Source organism: Piliocolobus tephrosceles, chromosome 6 (assembly GCF_002776525.5).
Source record: "Piliocolobus tephrosceles isolate RC106 chromosome 6, ASM277652v3, whole genome shotgun sequence".
Taxonomy (NCBI): domain Eukaryota; kingdom Metazoa; phylum Chordata; class Mammalia; order Primates; family Cercopithecidae; genus Piliocolobus; species Piliocolobus tephrosceles.
In genome coordinates, this window is record NC_045439.1 from 31,583,346 (window position 1) to 31,605,928 (window position 22,583).

General features: G+C 54.2%; 1 protein-coding gene across 3 annotated transcripts; it reads left to right on the plus strand.

Moving 5' to 3' along the window:
* The first annotated feature begins 321 nt into the window (after positions 1 to 321).
* Positions 322 to 13,880, plus strand: PGF (placental growth factor). Of its 3 annotated transcripts, none has more exons than XM_023184100.1 (7): positions 322 to 918; positions 2,137 to 2,179; positions 6,468 to 6,664; positions 7,438 to 7,514; positions 9,608 to 9,637; positions 9,741 to 9,803; positions 12,980 to 13,880. In XM_023184100.1, exons 1-7 carry the CDS (start codon positions 844 to 846, stop codon positions 13,005 to 13,007), a joined length of 513 nt encoding a protein of 170 aa, XP_023039868.1. In that variant the 5' UTR covers positions 322 to 843; the 3' UTR covers positions 13,008 to 13,880. The 3 variants fall into 3 exon arrangements, with proteins under 3 accessions (XP_023039868.1, XP_023039879.1, XP_023039882.1); XM_023184111.1 differs by having other exon boundaries at positions 2,140 to 2,179; XM_023184114.1 differs by lacking the exon at positions 9,741 to 9,803.
* Positions 13,881 to 22,583: the final 8,703 nt, after the last annotated feature.

Here is a 22,583-nt window from a genome sequence, read left to right on the forward strand (position 1 = left end):
CCTATGTCCATTCGACATACGCAGCAGGCAGGGGTGCTCTCGGAGCCTCGGTTTCTTCATCTATAAAACGGGGCTAGGAATCCCTTGGCCCCCGAGGTGTGTGGGCATGGCTGCCTCCCCAGGGATCCGGGACGACCCTTCCTGCAGAGGCCGCTAGGACAAGAGCCTTGACGGCTGGCGCTGGGCTCCACACCTGGATGCTCCCATCCCAGGTGACTGCCCGGAGAGCCGAAGCGGGGCTGTGGGCTCTGTGGGCGGGCGCGGCGTGGCCCGGGGAGCTGCGGGCTGGGTTCGGCGAGGCGTGTGGATCTGCCGAACGCCCCTCGCAAGCACTGCGGGCTCCGGCGCTGCGGGCTGGCCGGGCGCTGCGGGCTGGCCGGGCGCTGCGGGAACTCGGCTCGGGAACCTCTTCTGCTGTGGGCGGGGCAGGCCCGGAGCCCCGCCCCAGCTCAGCCCCTGAAACCCAGGCGCGGGCCGGCTGCAGTCCCAGAAGGGAGCTGCTGTCTGCGGAAGAAACTGTATCTTCGGACGGCCGCCCAGCTGCGGGAGGACCTGGGGTGGCACTGGGCGCCCGACGGACCCTCCCTGGGACCCGCCTGCCCCTCGGCGCCCCGCCCCGCCGGACCGCTCCCGGTCGGGCTCCCCAGCCATAGCCTTACCTGCGGGCTCCTGACTCCCCACGGCTTCCAGAAGATGCTCGAACCACCGGCCGGGGTCTCGGGGCAGCAGTGAGGGGCGCGTCCAGCCGCCCACTCAGCTCTTCTGCTCCTGTGCCAGGGGCTCCCCGGGGGATGAGCATGGTGGTTTTCCCTCGGAGCCCCCTGGCTCGGGACGTCTGAGAAGATGCCGGCCATGAGGCTGTTCCCTTGCTTCCTGCAGCTCCTAGCTGGGCTGGCGCTGCCTGCTGTGCCCCCCCAGGTAAGAGCTACCCCCACCTAGCCCGGCTCCTCTGACCTCCCTATCCCAGCACTGGAAGCAGGGGACTCTGAAATCACAGACCCACTCCAGGGAGCAGCAAATCCAAGGATGTCCACACACTTCCTAAAGGCCAGGCTGGACTTCTTTCGTTTGGGAAGAGACCTCAGGCTGGCTGTCCCCCAGGTCCTGGGGGCTATCTTAGTGGGGGCAGGGAAGCCACAGGGAGGGAGAGAGGGAGGTTTTCTGTCTGGCCCCTAGAGCCCTGGTGGCTTTGCTAAAAGCATCTGTCCACTAATCCCAGGCGGGTCCCTGGCCTTGTGGTCAGGGTCGAGGCCCCATGGCCAACCAGGCGTCCCCAGGACCTCTGACCTGGCCCGGTGGGGGTGGCAGAGGAGCCAGCTGAAGAGGCTGATGGTGGGAAGGCTGGGCCCTGCCCCCACCAGGTCTCAGGACTGAGCCGTGGGCTCCTGGGTGGGCTGGAGATGAGACAAGGGGTCTCGCTGTGCCTTTTCTCCTGGGTGGGTGGCCGGAGGTCCTGAGTGCAGGGCCTGGGGAAGTGAGCAGAGCCCTTTTCCCAGGAGCCGGGTGAGTCTGGCTGGGAGCCAGCTTGGGCAGTGAAATCCTGACAAAGCCAATGAGCTCCCTTCCCACTGCGTTGTCCCACTGCCCTGGGAGTCCCCAGCCCCAGCCCAAGAGTAGGAGTGGGCTGGGCAGTCCCTGAGGAGCCCGAGCAGCCCAGCCACCCGCCTGCCTGCTGCAGGGCTGGCCAGAGGTGTAACGTTACCGGCTGCACCAGCTCATGGCGCCACCCGCTCCAGCCCCTCAGCTCCCACCAGCTGATCACCTCCCCCGGGCTCTGGCACCCAGCCAAGGCAGGCTGTACAGGGCCCAGCAGGGTTGAACTGGGGGGCTGGGTAGAAGGGAGACCCACAGAATTGGAAGATCTTTGGGACGCAGCAGGCCAAGGGTCTCCAAAAGCTTCTAGCCTCCCATCCTTTTCCAAATGAGGAAAACTGAGGCCAGAGAGGAGTGGGACCTAACCTATCTAGGGTCCAGTGAGTTTTTAGTTGTGCTCAGGCTGCTCTGAGACAGGGCAGAGCCTGTGCAGCAAGTGGGAAGGAATCCAGAGGGGCCCCTACCTTCCTACCATCACATTTGGCCCAAGAGTACAGAGCCCCAAGGTGTCCCTGGCTCATCTCTCTACCTTTCTGTCCACAGCAGTGGGCCTTGTCTGCTGGGAACGGCTCGTCAGAGGTGGAAGGTAAGCTGGCCAGGCTGGGAGTTTGCATGATCCCCAAGCCCCTCTCTTCCTTTCTCCCAAGCCCAGGCATGGCATAAAGCGTGGGTGCAGGTTGATAAAAGTTGGGGAGAGCCTACGAGCTAGATATCCTGGCTGATGACTTTGGCAGGGCCTAAGAGATCCCCTCATGGTGACCCAGAGACTAGAGAGGTGTGGGCTGGGGTCACCAGCACACGGAGAGTGGGACTGGGGCCAGTATAGCCAGGGTTCATCGAGCTGGCTCAGAGCCCTTCCCCAGCATGATTTAAGCATATGGATGGGGTCTTGGAAGACAGAGTGGGGAGTAAGTGCCAGGGGCCAGAATAGGGGTCTGGGAGCTGGATGCAGTGGGCAGTCAAGAGGATCAGGAATGGGTGAGGGGCCCTCCCCAGCAGCCCAGCCCTGGTGGAACTGCCCGGATCTGACCATGCCTTTCCATTGATTATAAACAGACAGAACATGAATCGTGCCCTCCCTGGCCCCTCCACTCCCCGCCCCGGTTGCCTCAAGAAGGAATCTTCAAAGGGCAACAAGACGTTTGCCAAAGAGACATACGTGCAGAAGGCAGGAGGCCCATGCCAGGCCCCCTACCTCGCTCCTCCCTTCCTGCCTCTCCACGACGTGCAGAGCGGCCACACACCACCGCTGAGGCTTCCCCTGCGCCATGGGAGAGGGGGCATGTAGGGACATGCACACGCACACGCGTGATAGCCATCTGCGTGCTGGGAACACCCTCTGCTGGCCTGCCTGCCTGGCAGCCCGCCTCTCCCGGGCCTGGCCGTACTCTGACACCTGAGGCTCAGGCCCCTAGACCCCTGAGCAGGTAGAGGAGGCAGCTGCCCTTGATTTCATGGATGCCTCCCTTGCTGTGCCTCTGGAACCAGCACGACATTATGCTCCTTGGGATTTGGGGAACGACCCATCCCCTACCTCCACACTGTCCCTTTTTTGGTGCTTTTAGTGTAGGTCAGGCCACAGCTACCAAAGATGCCTTAGCCTCAGTTTCCTCATCTGTAAAATGGGAGCCTTAGACTATGTGATGTCTATGGTTTCTTCTTTTTCCGAGATTGAAAAAGGGACCTGTTCTCTAACTCCAGGGAGGAGAAATGGGTGTACATATCACCCAGGATTCGAGGTGAGGAGGCCTGGAAGTATAGATTCGTTAGGTCAGCTCTCCTGTCACACTTATCAGTCAGGGAGTCTGCAATCTGACCAGGTGAAGTACAATGAGCTTTGCACTCCAGCTCTCCAAATCTGAAAATGTCATCCCACCTATTAACACCAGAGCAAGAAACAGCATGGCCAGCCATAGGCGTTGATTTTTTACTATTACTATTCACAGGAACAGTGTTAGGCATTTTCTGTCATTCTGTTTTGACCACAGGCTGTGAAGTAGGAAGGCGTTGTACTCCATTTTTACAGATGCAGGACCTGAGGCTCAGAGAGGCCTTGGGGGTCGCCCCAAGCCTCCCAACAGCTCCGTGGCTGAGCAGGCATGAGCAGGGTGTCCCTTGTGGCAGGCTGTCTGTGTGCCCTGCCAGTGACCATGGAGAGGACACCTGTGGGCTTGGTGTGGCTCTGCCCAGCCCTGTGGCTCATCCCCAGTGCCCTCCACAGAAACTTGCTCTCAGGATTAAGCATTTCTCTTCTTGAGTCTCCCCCATCCCAGGTGGTGGCAGGCAGGTGGGAGGCTCACTCTCAGGGCTGGCAAGAGAGCTGAGGGCCCACTCATGGCCTCAGGAGCAGCCCTGGGGACCACCCAGCCCTGGCAGTGCCTGAGGGGGCCACAGCTTCCCATTGCTCTTACCCCCACCCCCTCCCAGAGCAGGTCTGGGGCCAGCGGAAGTGCTCTCAGGGACAGCTGAGCAGAGTTCTTTCCTGAGGGACATGGCCCACATCTGGGAACGGTCACTGCACACTCCCTCAGCCTGGCCCCTCACCCAGCCCCTTTTATTTCTCCCACACACCCATACCGGGGCCTTCAGGGATGAATTGCCCTCTTTCCTGGTGGCTGCCAGGTAAATCAGGCTCCAGCCCACCTCCTTCTCAGCCCTCCGGCAACGTGGTTCAGCCACGGGGCCGGGAAATTGGCAGATTCCAGGGTTTCAGGGACCCGCAGTCTGCATGGTGGGATGTGGGGTGAGCAAAGGAAATCCCTTCTGCCGCCGCCCAGGCCCAGCCAGTTCTGCCAAAGGTGGCCATGGCCCCACAGCCCAGCTGGGTGGACATCTGTTTGCAGGATGGGAGGGGGCTGGGGTGCCCCTTCTCTGCTGCTGTCCCCTCGCTGATGACTGGTTCCAAGGCAGGAACCTGAATCTTCTGTGTTGTTTTGGCAGTTCGTTATTCTTCTGCTGTTATTTATGTTTTCCAAGGTGGAGATTAAACATTCAGAGTCACGTAGTGCTCATGAAGATTTTAAACTAAAGACCCAGCTCAAGGAGCTGGTGATAGGGAGGTGCTTTCTGACCCTGGACTGCAAAGGCGGGCTTCCCTGCACTGTGGGCACCTTTGGGGCGAGAGGCCTTGTTTCCCACTGGGTTCCGGGGCAGTACCCAGTGGCATGGAGTGGTAGAGTCTGGGGAGGCCTATGGATTCCCCCCACCGCCAGCCCCTAGCCCAGCCCTAGTGCCCTCTAAGCAGAGACAGTAGAATGGAGCAGCAAACAAGCAGATAACACTGTTTATTGCCTCTATGACTGCCTAGCCAGCTCCACATGGACACACCGCCTCTGGGTATTTTCCACCAGTTTGCAGCCTTTCCCGAGGGCCTCTGCTAGGACTGAAGTTTATTTTTCTTCTGAGATTACCAGGAGGTGCATGTCCTCATAGGCTCAGTGGAATGGACTTTGGCCCCTTCTGCCTCCTAGGCAGAGGCCTGGAAGAAATGAGGGGTTGCTGGGAGAGGCCATTGTTCCATGGCAGAGGCTGCAGGGCCCCGGTGAGCCAGCTCCTGATTCTTTCCAACTAGCTGATGATGACCATCAGATGCAGAGCAGGATGACCCAGCCCCGGGGGTGTTTCTCTGTCCATGGTCTCCGGGCTGGGCTGGGTTGCAGGCACTGATTCACAGGCGGTTGGTCAGAGAGGGAAAGACCTTAGCAACCATTTATTCCCAACCTTCTTTTTTCCCACCCGAGGAAACTGATCTACCCAGAAAGGTTAATAGATCTCCCCAAGGTCACACAGCCAGCGTAGGGCTGGGACTGGAAGCCAGGTGTCTGATTCTGGCCACTCTCTGTGAGCCTCTATTTGGGGCCTGGTCCCAGGCCTTCCCCCAAAAGAGCGGCATCTTTTGAGGGATTCCAGATCAGCCCTCAAAAGATCCCATCACGATCACCAGGACATCATGGGGGTCAGGGATGTCCCGGACGATCCTCGGTGAACTGTCATCTAATCCACCAGGAATGACTTAGCCTGTGTTTACGGCACATCCGTCTCTGCCCTCATAGAGCCTCGGGTTGGTTGTAAAGGAGATAAGAGCCACCAGTGACAGAGATAAGACAACCCCTTGGGGCCAGGCCGTGCTCAAGGGAGGCTCATCGGTGCACACTGGAAGTGCTGGGGAAGGCTTCAAAGAGGAGGTGGGGAGGCAGCCTTGGAAAATGGCGAGTGGGCTTTATTTATTTGGATAGAAATGAGAGGAGGGGGAAGAAGAGCAGCTGTAGGGGCTGCAGAGTGCACAAGCCCAGAGCTGGGAGTGAATGCGGTGCTGCCGTGACTCAGTGTGAGTGCTGGTTGGACTCAATGGAGAGGAGGGTCGGGCTACGTTGCTGGATGTGGTCTTGGTTGCCAGGCAGAGGAGCTGGCACAGAGTGGAGCAGGAAATGAGGGGGCCGTGGAAGGTGTTTGAGCAGAGGAGTAAGGGAAGGCCAACCCTCCCTGTGTGACTCCAGAAATGACTGTTTTCTGCGAGTTCTCCGAGGTGGAGGAAGCACCGGTCGGGCTTGAGAAAGATCCAGAGGGCCTGGGCAGCTGCCGGGGCTACAGTCCTCAAAGCTCCAGGGAGCCAAGGCAGATGTGAGTGCCTGAGTTGAGGACAGAGCAAAGCTTGGGGTCCTGAGAGATTCTGTTCCAAGGGGGTTTCCATCCAGCAGATGAGCTAAGGGGCCCACAGGCATTTCGGAGGGATTACATTAGGAAATCAGAGTTGAGGGAGTTCAGACGGGGCTGGGGGCTGAACCTGGAAGGCCAGCAGGGCCTTGGGAGCCAGGTTTAGGGCTTCGAGGGGCAGGTCTCTGCTGGCCTGACCCAGCCCCCTTCCCTCCTCGCAGTGGTGCCCTTCCAGGAAGTGTGGGGCCGCAGCTACTGCCGGGCGCTGGAGAGGCTGGTGGACATCGTGTCCGAGTACCCCAGCGAGGTGGAGCACATGTTCAGCCCATCCTGTGTCTCCCTGCTGCGCTGCACCGGCTGCTGTGGCGATGAGAACCTGCACTGTGTGCCGGTGGAGACGGTCAATGTCACCATGCAGGTAGGTCCACACCCAGCCCAGGGGGCCACCGAATCTGTCCACTAGAAGGGACCTGGAGAGGGAAGAAGATAGGCCCAGGTCCCAGGACTGGAGCCTGACTCCCAGGCCGGTGCTTCTGCTACCCCAGCCCAGGGCCCCTCCTTCCTGAGCCCCCCGATGGCTCTGAGACCACTCACCTCCACCCCCACCAGTTTTCTCAGCCTTATGCTGAGCCCTATCCCAAGACTCAGGGTGTCTAGTTAAAGCTGGAAAGAAATCTGCTTGTATTAAAGTCCGTGTTGACACCAGGAGCATTTAGTGCCTTTTCAAGCAAGTGCAGCTTACATGTCACACACGCAGTGGTTTATTGAGCACTTACTGAGTAATGTCAAGCCTGTCCTAGGCGTGCCACAAGTGGTACATCATTCAGTCCTTCAAGGCTGGTGTCATTCCCATTTCACAGATGGGGAACTCGAGGTTCAGAGATGTTATTTCACTTGTTCAGCAGGTAAAAGAGTCAAGATCTGAACACGGGTCTCTCTGACTCCAAAACATGGGCCCCCTTCCTGCGCTATTGCTGTGCTAGTGCCCCCTGGGTAGGGAGGGACAGGGGCCTCCCTCAGGTCCCCACGCAGCTGAGAGAGCTATTTGCCTCACGCTGAGAGTGGAGTGAGGGCCTATAGTCCACAGGCTACAGGAAACAGAGTCGGGTTCTCCTTACAAAGAGAGAGAGAAGAGTACGGGAAACTCATGGGCCACTCCCCAATCCAGGCATCAACTCTTTCTTCCTTCAGCTCCTAAAGATCCGCTCTGGGGACCGGCCCTCCTACGTGGAGCTGACGTTCTCTCAGCACGTGCGTTGCGAGTGCCGGTAGGTCTCCGGGGTGGGGCGGGTAGCAGGGAAAGGCCCCCGTGCTCTTGGCACCCTCAGCAAAGATGGGTCCCAGGGCGGAGGCAAAGGCTGCCCATCCTTGCTGCAGGCTGTACTTTTTTCCAGGCTGAGGGAGACCAAGAGGGCAGAACCAGGCAGGGGTGGCTGCCATTCATTTTGTCCCCCTACCAGCCAGTTTTGCCGAGGGAGCTGGTCCCAGCAGCTGGGGTACAGCTGTTGACATACTGCAAGGGAAGAGAGCGCGTGGGTCCCTCCCAGCCTCGCTGGGGTTTGGTGTGTGTCATTCCCCTTCTCTGGGACAGGAGGCAGCTGCCACGGGCCTCTGAAAGAGGTGCCTGGAGGCAAAGACATTGCAAGTCTGAACTTAGTTCTGGGCCAAGCTGCATGCCCACAGGAGGGGGCAAACCGGGCTGAGAAGCAGCAAGAAGGAAAAGCTCGGGTAGGAGAATGGGGGCAGAAGAAGGGTGGCACTGTGGCTTCCTTGATGATACAGCACCCCGCTACAGTCCCTCCCAATCCGCAGAGCCTCTGACCAGCACCAGTCTTGCTGCCTGTGCCGGGGCACTTGGAACATTGGTTAGCAGGAGCAACAGGCCTGGCACTGCCAACGAGGTTCAGGGAAGAGAGAAATGGGCTGAGCTGTTGCTCCTGGTACCACTGAGCCATGGATGAAGGCACCAGACTAGAAGTCCAGAGCCCTAGCCAGGGGCAGGAGGAGGGAAGACTGCCACTTATTGTGTACCCATTTTGTGCCTAGCCCTGCAGGAGGCACTTGAATGTTTCTCATTTAGTCACATACATTTATTGAGCACCTACTGCGTGCCGGGCATTGTCCTAGATGGGATGCAGTGGTGGGCAAGGTCCCTGCTCTCATAGCAACCCTAGGAGGTAGATCCTATTGTCATCCCCGTTTTATAGATGAGAAAATCAAGGCTCAATACAGTTTCATGATTTATCACAGCTAGTGAGTGTGGGAGGAGGGATTCTGAGCCCTGACCTAAATCCTAAGCCTTCGTGCTGCCTCTCATGGCCGTGACCACTTTTCTAATAGCCCCCAGGCTTAACCTTGCCTCCTGGGCAGGGTTATGGCTGCCCCTTTTGTTGGAGTGTTGGAGGCCCTGCCTCAACTTGTTTCCACCCGTCCCTCCGAGCCAGAGCTTATCCATATAATAGCTCGGTAATGAACCCTCCTGGGTGCAATGCTGGCTGGTGACCCAAAGTCACCTTCTACATCCCCTTTACCCTGACAGCCACTCTTTTGGGACAGGCAGAGGAAGAGACTGAGGTTCCAAGAGTGTCTCTCACTTGCCCAATATGGAGAGGTACAACCAGACAGTCCCAAGAGGCCCTGGTACCTTGCCGTGGCTCCCAAGGGAGGAACCAGCTGAGGATAGCATGTCCTGGCCCCAAAGCTGACTACTACCATGCTGGCCCATGGAAAGACTGTTCCCAGGAAAGACTGAGGCCCTGTCCCCTGCCAGGAGCCAGGCAACAGGGACACCTTTCTTCTTGCTTCTGGGCCAACAGCCATAGCCCTGGGAGGCAGAGCCCAGACATGCCTGGTGACTTCAGGACTGATGCCCCCTCCCTCCCTCCCACCCCGTCGCTCACTCCCCATGTTGTTCCGGGTGGAGTGGGGGCTGTGCCCTGACAGGCAACCAGTCCACTGCCTGGCCATCATGTCCTGTCCCTGAGGAAATTCCCAGAATGCACCCTGGAAGGAAGGGAAAAAAGCAGACAAAGAAAGTGAGAAAGAAAAAGCAGCAGAGAACAGACAGAAACGACCCCACATTTGATGCCAAGAGGCTGAGAAGTGCAGAAGCGGGTGGCAGGGGTCCCCAGGAGGTTGATTTGTCCCTCTCGTGGTGAGGTCACTGGAGCCTGGAGTGGGAGCGAAGCCCCGGGCTCTGGCCACCTCTCCCTTGCCAGCTCCATGCTACCCCCTAGTGGCCTCAGTGTCAGCTGCAGGACCAGGACTTGGGATGTCAGAGGGGACCTATCCCGGGGGGCAGGGAGCCCCACTTACTGCTTTCCTAACGGTCCTCTGCCCCTCTCTCTGTCTGTTTCCCTAGGCCTCTGCGGGAGAAGATGAAGCCAGAAAGGTAAGTGGTTTGGCTGGGGCTCGGGGCTATTCTCGGGCCTGCCAGCCTCTGTCCTAGCATCGGGGTCCCCAGCCACCTTGTCCTGACGCTTGGCTTATTGCAGGAGGAGACCCAAGGGCAGGGGGAAGAGGAGGAGAGAGAAGCAGAGGCCCACAGACTGCCACCTGTGAGTGCGCGGGGTCCCAGGGATGGCAAGGAGGCTGGGCCCGAGGGGAGCCCCGCCCTGCCGCCAGGGTCAGGCTGGGGAGCGGGAGAGGCAGGACTGAGGCCAGTCTTGGGGGCAGGACAGGGAGCCTCACCTCTTCCAGACTCTAGGGCCCAGGAAGCATCAGTGGACCTTGGTTTTTGTCCCGGCTTAGCCCTAGGTTTCCATTGACCTTGGACAAATCATTTCACCTTTGTGAGCCTAGCTTTTCTCTGTGTAGAATGAGGGGCAGGAGGTCCAGCAAACATTTAGTCACTCTACAAACATTTACTGAGCACTTCCTGTGTGTCAGGTACATCTGTGAGCAAACAAACAGGATTCCTGCACTTTAGAGTTTCCCTTCTAGTGATGAGAAGTCTGTCATCAGCTGAGATGTTATCTGGGGCGACTTCCTAGTAGCCCTGGGGAACATGTGCCCCTTGCCACTGGCTCCCGGGAGTATTGCGGCCTTCGGGTCCCCTTGATTCTTCTAACCCACTTCATACCTGGTGGGCAGCAGAATGGAACCCCAGGCCTGCGTGTGGCTGGGAGAGAAGGATAAGAGAAAGGAAAACCCAAATCTGTGACAGTAAATAGAAAAAATAAAATATTTCACATGCATAGTCCATTAGTCACACGGGGGCTCTCCTCTAGGGGCTAAGCCTCCCCCACGCACATGCCTCCAGGAAGTTATTTCGTGCTATGGAGTGGAGTTGACCCAAGTCCTGACCCCATGAGCCCCACTCCATGAAGACAGGGATCCTGGGGAATGTGCCCCCTAGGGTGTATGCTCTCCTCTCTTTTCTGGGCTCATGCAGCAATTTGGGGAACAAGCTGGCAGTGAAGTCCATCCAGGTCCGCGTTACCAGCTGGCACCCCGAGGTAGAAAGTGTCCCATGGCTCCAATTCCCAAGGCAGCAGTCTTCAGACATTTCAATAGGGAATCTCCTGAAAGAATTTCAAAAGTGGCCGGGCGCGGTGGCTCATGCCTGTAATCCCAGCACTTTGGGAGGCCAAGGTAGGTGGATCACTTGAGGTCAGGAGTTTGAGACCAGCCTGACCAACATGGTGAAACCCCATCTCTACTAAAACTACAAAATTAGCTGGATGTGTTGGTGCACGTCTGTAATCTCAGCTACTTGTGAGGCTGAGGCAGGAGAATCGCTTGAACCCAGGAGGCGGAGGTTGCAGTGAGCCGAGATCATGCCACTGCACTCCAGGCTGGGTGACAGAGTGAGACTCCATCTCAAAAAAAAGAATTCCAAAAGCTCATGTGCTCCCTTGCCCATTTTTAAGTTGACATTGAACATTTTCATCAGAATTGTAAGTCAAGCCAGGCTCAGTAGCTCATGCCTGTAATTCCAGCAGTTTGGGAGGCCAAGGCAAGTGGATTGCTTGAGGCCAGGAATTCAAGACCAGCCTGGGCAACATGGTGAAACCTCGTCTCTACAAAAAAATACAAAAAACTAAATGGACGTGGTGCCATGTGCCTGTAGTCCCAACTACTCAGGAGGCTGAGGTGGGAGGATCACCTGAGCCTGGGAGGTCAAGGCTGCAGTGAGCTGGGATCGATCCACTGCACTTCAGCCTGGGTGACAGAGCAAGAACCTGTCTCAAAAAAAAAAAAAAAAAAGTATAAGTCATTACAAAGGATACACTCTCTGGCATATTATAAATATCAATATTTTAATACAAAGCTATTATATAACACTCTCCAGGTGTATCCTATTAAATATGCCATTTTAATGTTATACTTACCATCATCCACTTTTAAGAAAATGAACAAGCAAAAAAAAAAAAAAAAAATACACGAACACCTCCTTTCATAACCCTTTGTATATTTACATTGTTTCTTTTTTCCTGGAACTTGTATTTCCATTTCACTCCCCACTCCCCAGAATTTCAGCCTAGTGTAATAGTACTTTTAATTTTCAGAAGGCTTTTATTGATTACCTTGTCATATTTCTCTGCCACAAAAAATGATATATGAGTTTGAATTATTTTAAATTTCCTGTGAGCATAAACCTAAATTAAATTTTCTCCTGAAATAAATTATCAAAATAATTCTTAGTAGCACCATTTGGTCAAAACAGCACAAATATGTCCTGTTTTAATAAATGCTCAATGTAAAAATACGATCAGTTTGATTGGGAATGCATCTCAATGAGATGGATGTGGCTACCTCGTTTCAATTAGTAAATGAATCCATTAATGAATGTTACTTCCTGCCAGACTGAGACAGAATTCTGCATTAATTTAATTCCTGTTTATCATTTTTTTATTGATGAGAAGGTTGAGAAACCATGTTCACATAAATAAGTAAATGAGACTAGATGTCACTCAGTTACTTGAACTCCTTCCAAGTTATTTGCCAGAAATCTCAAGGTGCTCTGCTAAGAACAGATTACTTCTCATGATATCCTGGCTGACAATTTGGTTAAGCTGTTCTTCAGTTTTGTCGAAAGCCTTGATTACCCAGTCATTAGCCATATTTTCTTTCTCAAGACCTACACCAATATCTCAAATCGTTCTTTTTTTCATGTCCCCAGAATACTTTTACCTGGCAGCAAAGCACTTTATAAGGATTTACACTGAGCAAGATGTGTTGTGGCTAGAGAAGCAGATCTCAGCCACTGTCTCACAAAAATAATTTTAAGGCAATGTAGACCTGGAGGCTGAAAATGGATTTCTTTAAATCCATCGGTACTCAGTCCTCACGTGCGTCTAGTGGTTACCCGTTCCCCTGTTTGGAGACTGCTGTCTTAGGGTAATCAGAGGCATGATTGCTTGGAGTGTGATTAGGTTCACATGTGGCTCTGTCACCAACTGGCCATGTGACCACAGGCAAGCTTCTTCACCTCTCTGGGTCTCAGTTTCCTAATCTTCGCAAGAATAATCAGGGTGCCTTCCTCATGGAAGGTTGTTGAGGGTTAAGAAGACAGTGCTTGGCACAGGGCTGGGCACCTGGGTAAGTGCTTGGTGAAGGGTAGCTCCCAGCTTCTCCTCAGCTTGGGGCAAGCAGGAACTCAGGAGTGCTGGGCCCTCCCCATGCTCCCTGCCCAAGCTCCTCCTCTGGCCCTGCCCCCTCCTCCATAGGAGGAGACTGCGCCCTCCACAGCATGCTGATACCCGCCCCATCTGTGCTTGGTCTCTGGCAGGTGCGGCGATGCTGTTCCCCGGAGGTAACCAGCCCCTTGGAGGAGAGAGACCCCGCACCCCCGGCTCGTGTATTTATTACCGTCACACTCTCAGTGACTCCTGCTGGTACCTGCCCTCTATTTATTAGCCAACTGTTTCCCTGCTGAATGCCTCGCTCCCTCCAAGACGAGGGGCAGGGAGGGACAGGACCGTCAGGAATTCAGTGCCTTCAACAACGTGAGAGAAAGAGAGAAGCCAGCCACAGACCCTTGGGAGCTTCTGCTTCGGAAGAAGCAAGACACATGGCCTCGCGAGGGGCAAGCTAGGCCCCAGAGGCCCTGGAGGTCTCCAGGGGCCTGGAGAAGGAAAGAAGGGGGCCCTGCCGCCTATTCTTGGGCCTCAGGCTCTGCACAGACAAGCAGCCCTTGCTTTCGGAGCTCCTGTCCAAAGTAGGGATGAGGAGCCTGCTGGGGCCGCCACGGCCTGGCTGGTGGGAAGGCCAGCAGCGGGCGGAGGGGATGCAGCCACTTCCCTCTCTTCTTCTGAAGATCAGAACGTTCAGCTCTGGAGAACAGTGGTTGCCTGGGGACTTTTGCCACTCCTGGTGCCCCGTGATCTCCCCTCACACTTTGCCATCTGCTTGTGCTGGGACATTGTTCTTTCCAGCCAAGGTACCACCACCCTGTCCCCTCTAAGAGACACATGCAGAGTGGGCCCCGGGCTGGACAAAGAGCTGCCTGGATGAGAAACAGCTCAGTCAGTGGGGATGAAGTCACCAGGGGAGGAGCCTGTGTGTCCCAGCTGAAGGCAGTGGCAGGGGAGCAGGTTTCCCGAGGGCCCTGGCACCCCCACAAGCTGTCCCTGCAGGGTCATCTGACTGCCAAGCCAGATTCTCTTGAATAAAGTATTCTAGTGTGGAAACGCTGATCTAGGGGGTGTGTCTGCCGGGGCAGTGAGCGTCAGCTGGAAACGGAAGCCACACAGACCCAGGGATGGGGGTGTACCAGGAAGAGCACAGCACCTTCTCCGAGCCTCAGTTTTCTTATCTCAAAAGCCTTGCTCAGGCAACAAGAGGGCATGTCACAGCTCACGACAACATGATAGCTTGCTCCTTCCTTCCTCCCTTTGACAGCTGAGGACACTTAGGCCCAAGAAGGTGAAATGGCTGATAGAAAGTTGAGACTGAAGCGGGGTTCAGAGGCCTGGCTTTGTTTGTAACTCACCGAGTGGCACTGGGCTTCCCTCTGCCTTCACGTTTCATCTCTGACCTGAGGGGCCTGACTGGGTGGTTCTTCTGGCTTTGACACGTTTCTATTGAGGCCCAGTCTCAAGTCTCAGTGGCCCTGGGTGGTCACTGGAGACTGTTCCTGTGGAGGCCACTTCAAGGCTGCCCCCGAGGTTGCCTAGCCTGCTCCTACAGCACCCTGGGGTCGACCCTCCCCTAACGAGGAGCTCCCAAGACGTAGTTTCGGTTCCAAAGTTGAGGAGAGGGTGGTCCCAGCCGTTTTTTAACAGCATCAAGAGCACAATCTCCTCCTTCTCTCCCAGGTCTTAGGGCTGCCCCAGCCCAATGCTACAAGGGCTCCCAAACTCCTCCGGCCCTCCTGAGAGGCATCCTGGGCTGGGTCTCAGGGCTCTGAACGGCAGCCCCTACAGCCTGCTCGGGCTGCCTGACAGACGCAGGGACCAGCAGATGCTGCCTAGATTTAAATAAATCTTTTATTTTTTTATTTTTTTTATTTTTTAATTTTTTTTGGAGGCAGAGTCTCCTTCTATCACTCAGGCTGGAGTGCAGTGCCACAATCTCAGCTCACTGCAATCTCCACCTCCCAGGTTCAAGTGATTCGCCTGCCTCAGCCTTCTGAGTAGCTGGGATTACAGGCATGTGCTACCATGCCCAGCTACTTTTGTATTTTTAGTAAAGACAGGGTTTCACCATGTTGACCAAACTGGTCTTGAACTCCTGACCTCAGGTGACCCGCCCGCCTCAGCCTCCCAAAGTGCTGGGATGACAGGCATGAGCCACCATGTCAGGCCTATTTTTTTAAATCCAAACCACTTACTATCAAACTTCTCTCTGCTTCTGACCTGCAAGAGGTGTGTGTGTGTATCTGTGTGTGTGTATCTGTGTGTGTGTATGTGTGTGTATTGTGTGTATGTGTATGTATGTGTGTGTGTGTATTGTGTGTGTGTGTGTGTCTTTGATCTTATATGTTGTTATATGTACTGGGGGAAGAGAAGTTCCCCCATTCTCCCCTCAGCCTCACTTCCTCATCTGAGGCTGCTGAGGAGAAACCCACAGGGACCCAGGGGGACAGGGGCCTGCCTGGGGCTTGGAGGGGAGCTGGGATGTCCAGCAGAGTGGGGTGGCCCTGCTGAGGCAGCTGTCCTTGGTGCCCTGTTCACCAAGGCCTGGGAACCCTGCAGGACACGCTGGTCAGAATGTGCTTCTGGCTGTGGTCATAGACGGGTGTGAGTCAGCCCCAAGAGACATGCTTCGCCAAAGAAATGCACTTCCTCTCCTGCCTCTCCTCTCTTTGGCTGCAGCTGTTCTAAGCTATTGCCTTTGACCCACTGTGAACTGAGAAGAGCACCTATCCCCTCCCACTGGCCAGGCCTCTAGCTCAGCCCTGAGGACCCCAACCCAGTCCTGGTAGCATCTTCAAGGCTTTTGACTCCATGAGGTCACCCACATGGCGGGCAGCCTCCCAACCCAGGCCAGTGACCCCTGTAGAGAGCAAGACAGAAACCAGAAAAGCTCCTGGAAACCTGAAGCAAAACTCCACATCCGCGGGCAGGAGCCTCGCAGCAGGAACGGGTAGGAAGGAGCCAGCTGGCCCACTTGGCTGTATTGGCAGCCGTTCCAGCCATTTAGGTCCTAGAGGGATTTGCTTGTCATCTATTTGTGGAGCACCCTCTATGTCCTAGACACTGCCTAGGCATTGAGGATCCGGTGGGGACAGACACACAGGACCCTGCTCTCGTGGACCACACATGCAAGGGGAGAGACAGTCCATGCTCTAGTGCCAGAGGGTACTGGGTGGGCCTTTTCTGCTGCTCGCATTGGTGGCCAGACTCAGAGCTAAGGAAAAAGGGCCTTGAGTACCCCATATTCTAAAACAAAGGAACCATTTGGGACTAGGCGTATTTGCCTACAGGATTTATTAAGAGATGGTTAAAGCAATTCTGCCATGCCCCCAAATCTCCCAGCGCCCCCTTCCTCAGTCTCCGTAAGCAGAAGACTGGGAAAGGGGAAGGAAGAGAGAGGGAGATGGGGTCACTGGAGTCCTGGGGTGCTGGCTCCCTCCCCTCCTCTCCCTGGATCTGGATTTGCTGTTGAGATCAGCCCACACGCTGTCTGGACAGGGAGGTTGGCGGAGGGCAAGATCGAAGAGGCAGAGACGGACAGGGCAGGGACTCCTTGGGGCACCCAGCAGTCATTGCCCATGGGTCAGGTGGACATGGCGGAAGGCGAATGTCCTTGAGCTGTCTTGTCCATGTCTTCCCAAGAGGGAGGCCTGCAGCTGTGCACACCCACAGTCGGTAGGCTGTGGGGTGGAGGTTGGGGCGGTAGCTGAGTGGTGGGGTGAGAGATACAGAGCAATAGAGCAGAAGGGACCTCTCACATCAGGGAACAGTGGTACGGGGTGGCCCTGTGGTGAACCCACAAGAGAGTTAGCATCTGAACACCATCATGTCAGGAACATTCATAGCCAGAGAAGAAATGGCCACAGCTGACAGGGACTTTCCTGAAAGCTCTCCCTCCCCATCTGTGTGAAAGAAGAGAAAAGGGGAGAGAAGAGGAGGAGGAGGAAAGAGAGAGGAGTGGGGGTACAGGGGCAAACTGCACCCCTCCCCACTCCCCTGGGCCAAATCCAGACCCTGCCTGGGGAAGGGAAAGGGTTAGTCTTGGTTAGAGGGACCAGCCTAGATGGGGCTGGGCCTTTAATAAGCTAAAGCAACAGGAACACGAGAAGATCTGCCCAAGATACTGTTACGGGACAGAAAAAGGAGAACCAACATAGTTCATCCAGAAGCAATGATGGAAGGGGGGAAAAAGCTTGCTCAATAAGCAAGTCACCCATATAAACAAATAATAATAAGAAAATGTCTTGCTGCCAAAATGTGTTCTCTCATATTAGAGATGCTCTTGAATTATTTTACATTTTTTCCCTTAAGAGGTGAAGTCTCTTCCCTCTCTTTGAATCTGAATCGGCCTGGGTCTGCTTTGCTCAGTAGACTATCGCAGAAGAGATCCTATACTTGTTTCAAGTCTGGCTTTCAAGAGGACTGGCAGCTTCTGCCTTGGTCTGTTGGAACCCTATGCTATCATGTAAGAAGTCCAACTACCCTGAGGTCACCATGTTGGAAGGAAGCTCAAGCTGGTCATATAGAGATGTGGAAGAAGAGAGAGAGCAAGAGAGAGAGACTCGGCCAACCCCAAGCTATTCCAACTCCCAGTCATTACAGTTATCTTACGGAGCAAAGATAAGCTGTATCCACTGTGCCGTTTGATTTCCTTGATGCACAGAATCATGAAATACTATAATAACAAATTGTTTTGAGATAGTTTGTTGTGCAGCAATAGGAAACCAGAACAGAAAATAAGGAAAGGTGAAGAGAGAGCGTTGCGGGGAAGGTACTCTAGGTCAGGAGGTTGTGGATGGTATATCTGTAGAGATGACATTAATGGTAAAGTTTGAAGGACAAGAAGGAGTTGATCATGTGAAGATCAGGGATAAGAGCACTCCAGAGGGCACAGTTGGTGGAAAGTGCTGGAAGGAACCCCAGTGTGGCTGGAGCATGATGGGCAGGGAGCGGGGATATGGGATGTGATGCTGGAAGTAACCAGGGGCCAGACCATAAAGGGCTTTTGCAAGTCAGAGTAAGGAGTTCAAATATTGTTATAATGTGAGATAAACCACTGCAGAGTTTCAAACAGGGGAATTAAATGACATTAGGTACATTTTTTTCTTTTTGAGACCAGGGTCTCACTCTGTCACCCATGCTGGAGTGCAGTGGCACAATCGCCACTCACTGCAGCCTCCACCTGCTGGGTTCAAGCAATTCTCATGCCTCAGCCTCCTGAGTAGCTGGGACTAAAGGTGCACACCACCACACCCGGCTAATTTTTGTATTTTTAGTAGAGACAGAGTTTTGCCATGTTGGCCAGGCTGGTCTCGAACTCCTGACCTCAAGTGATCCGCTCATCTCAGCCTCCCAAAGTGTTGGGATTACAGGTATGAGCCACCACATCCAGTCATTAGGTACATTTTTGAACAATCACTCTGCCCACTATGTGGAAAATGGTCTCTAAGAGTGCAAAACTCAGAGTACAAATACCACTTCGAAGGCTGTGGAGAAGCCAGGCAACCAATTATGGTGGTTTGGTCTAGGGAGAAGTAATGAGGATAGAGAGAAGTAAGATTGTTTGGTCTTGATTATGCATGTGGGCCGGTAACCCTGATCATTTATTCACTCATGAGCATTTTTTGAGCCTACAAGGCCTGGGTATTTTGTAGAAAACACATGTATGACAGGGCAAAGTATATTAGCATGCAAAAGTCTTCCCTACCTACTAAAGAAAATTCTATTCTGCAATAAATAAGGAGAATAAGGAGACAGATCATAGCTGGAGAGGCTAAGTTGGTCTAAGAGCTAGGAAAGAGAAAGCAAGCAGGCAGGCAGAGAGAAATAAAAGGCCTTGGGGCTGGGACTAGAGAAGGAGTTTGGGGTTTTGCTGTGGAGTCTATATAAGACAGTTTGGGGAGTGGAAGAAGGGCTTTGAGGGTGCACTGTCATGCTCCCTAACATTGCAGGCCCGAATGTTCTTTGAGATATGCCCACTCAGTGAGACACTAGACAGAGACTGAACCCAGGGGAGCACCTCAATTAGCTAGGGTTACACAGAGAGAAATAAGACATTGTCGCTGACCTTAAAAAGTTTGTCAGCAGAATCAGATATACACGGGTGATTAGAATAGAAGGAAAGCAGGCCATGTAGTTAAACGAATGCAGCTGAAGCGCTGCTAAAGACACCTGAGATGACCTGCAGCTGGGGAAAATCAGAACTGACTTTGCAAAGCTGGTGGTATTTAAGCTGTGACTTGAAGAGTAGGCAAGATTTGGGTCTGGGAAGATGACTGGGGAAGCCATTCTAGGTGGAGGCAACCCGTTAGCAAAGACCCCAGAGCTGGCAAAACCCCAACCTGTACAGGGACTCTCCCATGGTTCAGTTTGGCCGACGCTTAAGGCAGGCAAAGCAGAGGGTGACGGCTAAGGCTGGGAGGCAGGCTGGGCCCCAGGTGCCATGCTGGGGAGTTAGGGCTGTGCTAGGCTGCAAGAGGCATATTTTTTAAACAATAATGTGGCCGGGCACAGTGGCTCACGCCTGTAATCTCAACACTTTGGGAGGCCAAAGCAAGAGGATTGCTTTGGCAATCGAGGTCTTTACAAAAAAATTTAAAATTATGGCTGAGCATGGTGGCTCACACCTGTAATCCCAGCACTTTGGGAGGCCGAGGCAGGTGAATCACTTGAGCCCCGGAGTTTCAGACCGGCCTGGGGAACATGGTGAAATTCCTTCTCTACAAGAAATGCAAACATTAGCTAGGTGTGGTGGCACAGGCCTGTAGTCCCAGCTACTCAGGAGGCTGAGGCTGGAGAATCTCTTGAGCCTGGGAGGTGGAGGTTGCACTGAGCTGAGATCACACCACTACACTCTGGCTTGGGTGACAGAGTGAGACTCCATCTTAAAATTTAAAAAAAAATTAGCCAGGTATGGTGGTGCACACCTGTAGTCCCAGCTGCTTGGGAGACTGAGGCAGGAGGATTGCTTGATCCCAGGAATTTGAGGCTGCAGAGAGCTATGATCATGCCACTGCACTCCAGCCTGGACAACAGAGTAAGACCCTGTCTCTCAAAAAAAAAAAAAAATTAGAAATTAAACATTAATGTGATATGATCATGGAATTTAGGGTTGAAAGAAAATTTACAAATAATCCATTCCACCTTCTCATCTTACAAATGAAGGAGCTGAGGCCCAGGCTGGTCCAAAGTCATGTAAGTTAAGTGAGTCAGAATTTAAAAATGTACCACAAGTGACTGGGGTGGAATTGAATCCGAAGCCTGTGCTCACCGCCATCACCACCTCACCTCCTCCTGAGGATGGAGGGCGAGAAGCGGAGCTGGGGCGGTAGGGAAGTGAGCTGGGGCCGCTCCCAGTCTGAGAGGCAGGCCAGACCATCTGCGGGTGGATTGGGTGGGTCAGCAGAAGAGGCCCCTCTGAAAACTCTGGTGGGAACTCGAGGCTCCAGACAGGGCGGTGACAGGCCAGAGCCTTGGTGTGGAAAGATGGCCGTCTGTCAGCACCAGATCCCAGCAGCTGTTTCCCTAAAGAAGCCGGACCCTTCCTTTTCCTGAGGGAAGCCTGGGGCGCTCTCCTTCCCCTGACCTTGGCTGTGACTGAGGCCGAGGATGCCCCACCTCAGAGGCTCCAGGCCAAAAAGATGGTTCTTTTCTAGTCCCTGAGGTAACCTTGTGACCTTGGAAACCCTCAGGCAGGCAGGTCAGGCCAGGAGGAAGTTGAGGGCTCCCTGGCACAGGTGGGTACCCCGAGAGGTGTCGCCTGGGTGGCGGGAGAGAGTGCTGCCATTCTAGTAACCTCCCTGCACCGCTCTGTGCAAGATTGTTCCACTCCCTGTCCTCAGTGGCCTCTCCACTGCCACCCCCAGCCCTCGGTCTTCCCCTTCTCCTTCTCTCTTCTCTGAGGCCCTGCCCCCGCACGCCCAGCCTGGGCCACCCAGGAGTCACCACGTGGGCCACAGCGCTGGGTGTTTCCAGACATGGGCCACCTGACGCCCACAGCGGGGGGCCTGAGGCTTAGGCTGGAACAGCGATATTCTCCCTCCTCCTCTCCCTTTCAAAGCCCTCTCTGCCACAAGCCTCTCCTGGGGCCTGCGAAGCCCTCTCACTTCCCAGACCCGCTGGAAGGAAGTCCTGCGAGGGTGAGAAATCTGCCCGAGGAATTCCAGCGTCTGGGAGGAGGTGGCGGCTGACAGCTGGCCACGGCTGCCGTGCAGAGAAGCCGAAGTTGAGGTCTAGGGTTCACAGGTGATGTCAGGCACATCAAGGTCCGACCCAGGGGGTCATGCAGGTCCCCAAGTCAGAACCCAGGGTGCACCCTGGAGCTGTCGCTCCTGGATTAGCTGGAAATATAGCTTCTCTCCAGACATGGGGGAGGAAAAGCAGGTCACAGGACTTTCCTCTCACATCCAAACCCAGGAGGCTCCGGGTGCCTGTGGGATCCTTCCTAGGAACCAGCCCTGGCCAGTTAAGGTGAGCTCCAGCAGCGGAGGAGACACACAGGCTGCTTTGCTGAGACCGTCCTCTTTGTGTGTGTGTAGAGCTATCTGACTTCCCCTTCTTCCCCCTAGAATAAAACATGCCCACCCTCTCAGGAAAAGACTAATTGGTATGTGGCTGTGATACCAAGTGACTCTTAGAACCAATTATAAACCTGGTTGATATGGCCATGTGTTTCAGTAACTATGCTGCTGAAACCATGCACTCAGTCAGGACTAGCCCCACGCTTCTGAAAATAACCAGTCGGCAACAGCCACATGCCAATCAATGACTGTGCCAAAGATCAACCAGCACACGTTGACCCATCCTTGAACCCCACACTTCCCAAACCTATATGGGATCAATCCTCTGCTTTGCTCAGAGATGCTGTGCCTTGCAAGTACAGCTGTCCCTTGCTTAAGCATGCAATAAATTCAGCCTCTTGTTTCGGATAATGAGTGGTTACACCTTTCTTCAATATCCCCCAAAAAACTTTCTTATAATCTATCACAAATTTTCCAAAATCCAAAGAATGAGCAACACTTTTTTCCAGCTTTGGTACAAAATTGGGGCCGGAAACTCCTTCCCCGGTCTCCCTGTCTCTGATCCCTCTGCCCTCCTCCCAGGACCCAGCTCGCTCCTGGGAGATTGTGGTGGACCCTCGTGTGTCCCCACGTGGAGCACCAAAAAACAATACAATTCCCTTTTGATAAAGTGGATCACATCTCTTGGCATAATTTTTATTACGGTGCATTATTTTCAAAGACCCCACTACCACCATCACCACCAGGGATAAGGACAGGGAAGAAAGGAAGAGGTGAAGGAGACACCCTGTCACATATACTCAGCTTCCCATACCAAATTGAGATCGTAATAGATTTGTTATTTTATAACTTGCTTTCTAAACTTAATATATGGTACACTGGCCGGGTGCGGTGGCTCATGCCTGTAATCCCAGCACTTTGGGAGGCCAAGGTGGGTGGATCACCTGAGGTCAGGAGTTCAAGACCAGCCTGGCCAACATGGTAAGACCCTCCCAATCTCTACTAAAAAAAAAAAAAAAAAATTAGCCGGGTGTGGTGGCAGGTGCCTGTAATCCCAGCTACTCGGGAGGCTGAGGCAGGAGAGTCGCTTGAACCTGGGAGGCGGAGGTTGCAGTGAGTTGAAATTGCGCCACTGCACTCCAGCCTGGGCAAGAAGAGCCAAATTCTGTCTCATACATATGGAGTCGTATTTCCCTTCTGCTACAATATGATTTTTAAGTCTTGAGTTGTACTGCAT

What these genes read in the sequence shown, in the direction of transcription:
- PGF (XM_023184100.1), top strand. Translation starts at nt 844, where the DNA reads ATGCCGGCCATGAGGCTGTTCCCTTGCTTCCTGCAGCTCCTAGCTGGG. An exon ending in TGCCTGCTGTGCCCCCCCAG is followed by an intron (nt 919 to 2,136) that starts GTAAGAGCTACC and finishes TTCTGTCCACAG; the next exon opens with CAGTGGGCCTTGTCTGCTGG. An exon ending in CGGTCAATGTCACCATGCAG is followed by an intron (nt 6,665 to 7,437) that starts GTAGGTCCACAC and finishes TTCTTCCTTCAG; the next exon opens with CTCCTAAAGATCCGCTCTGG.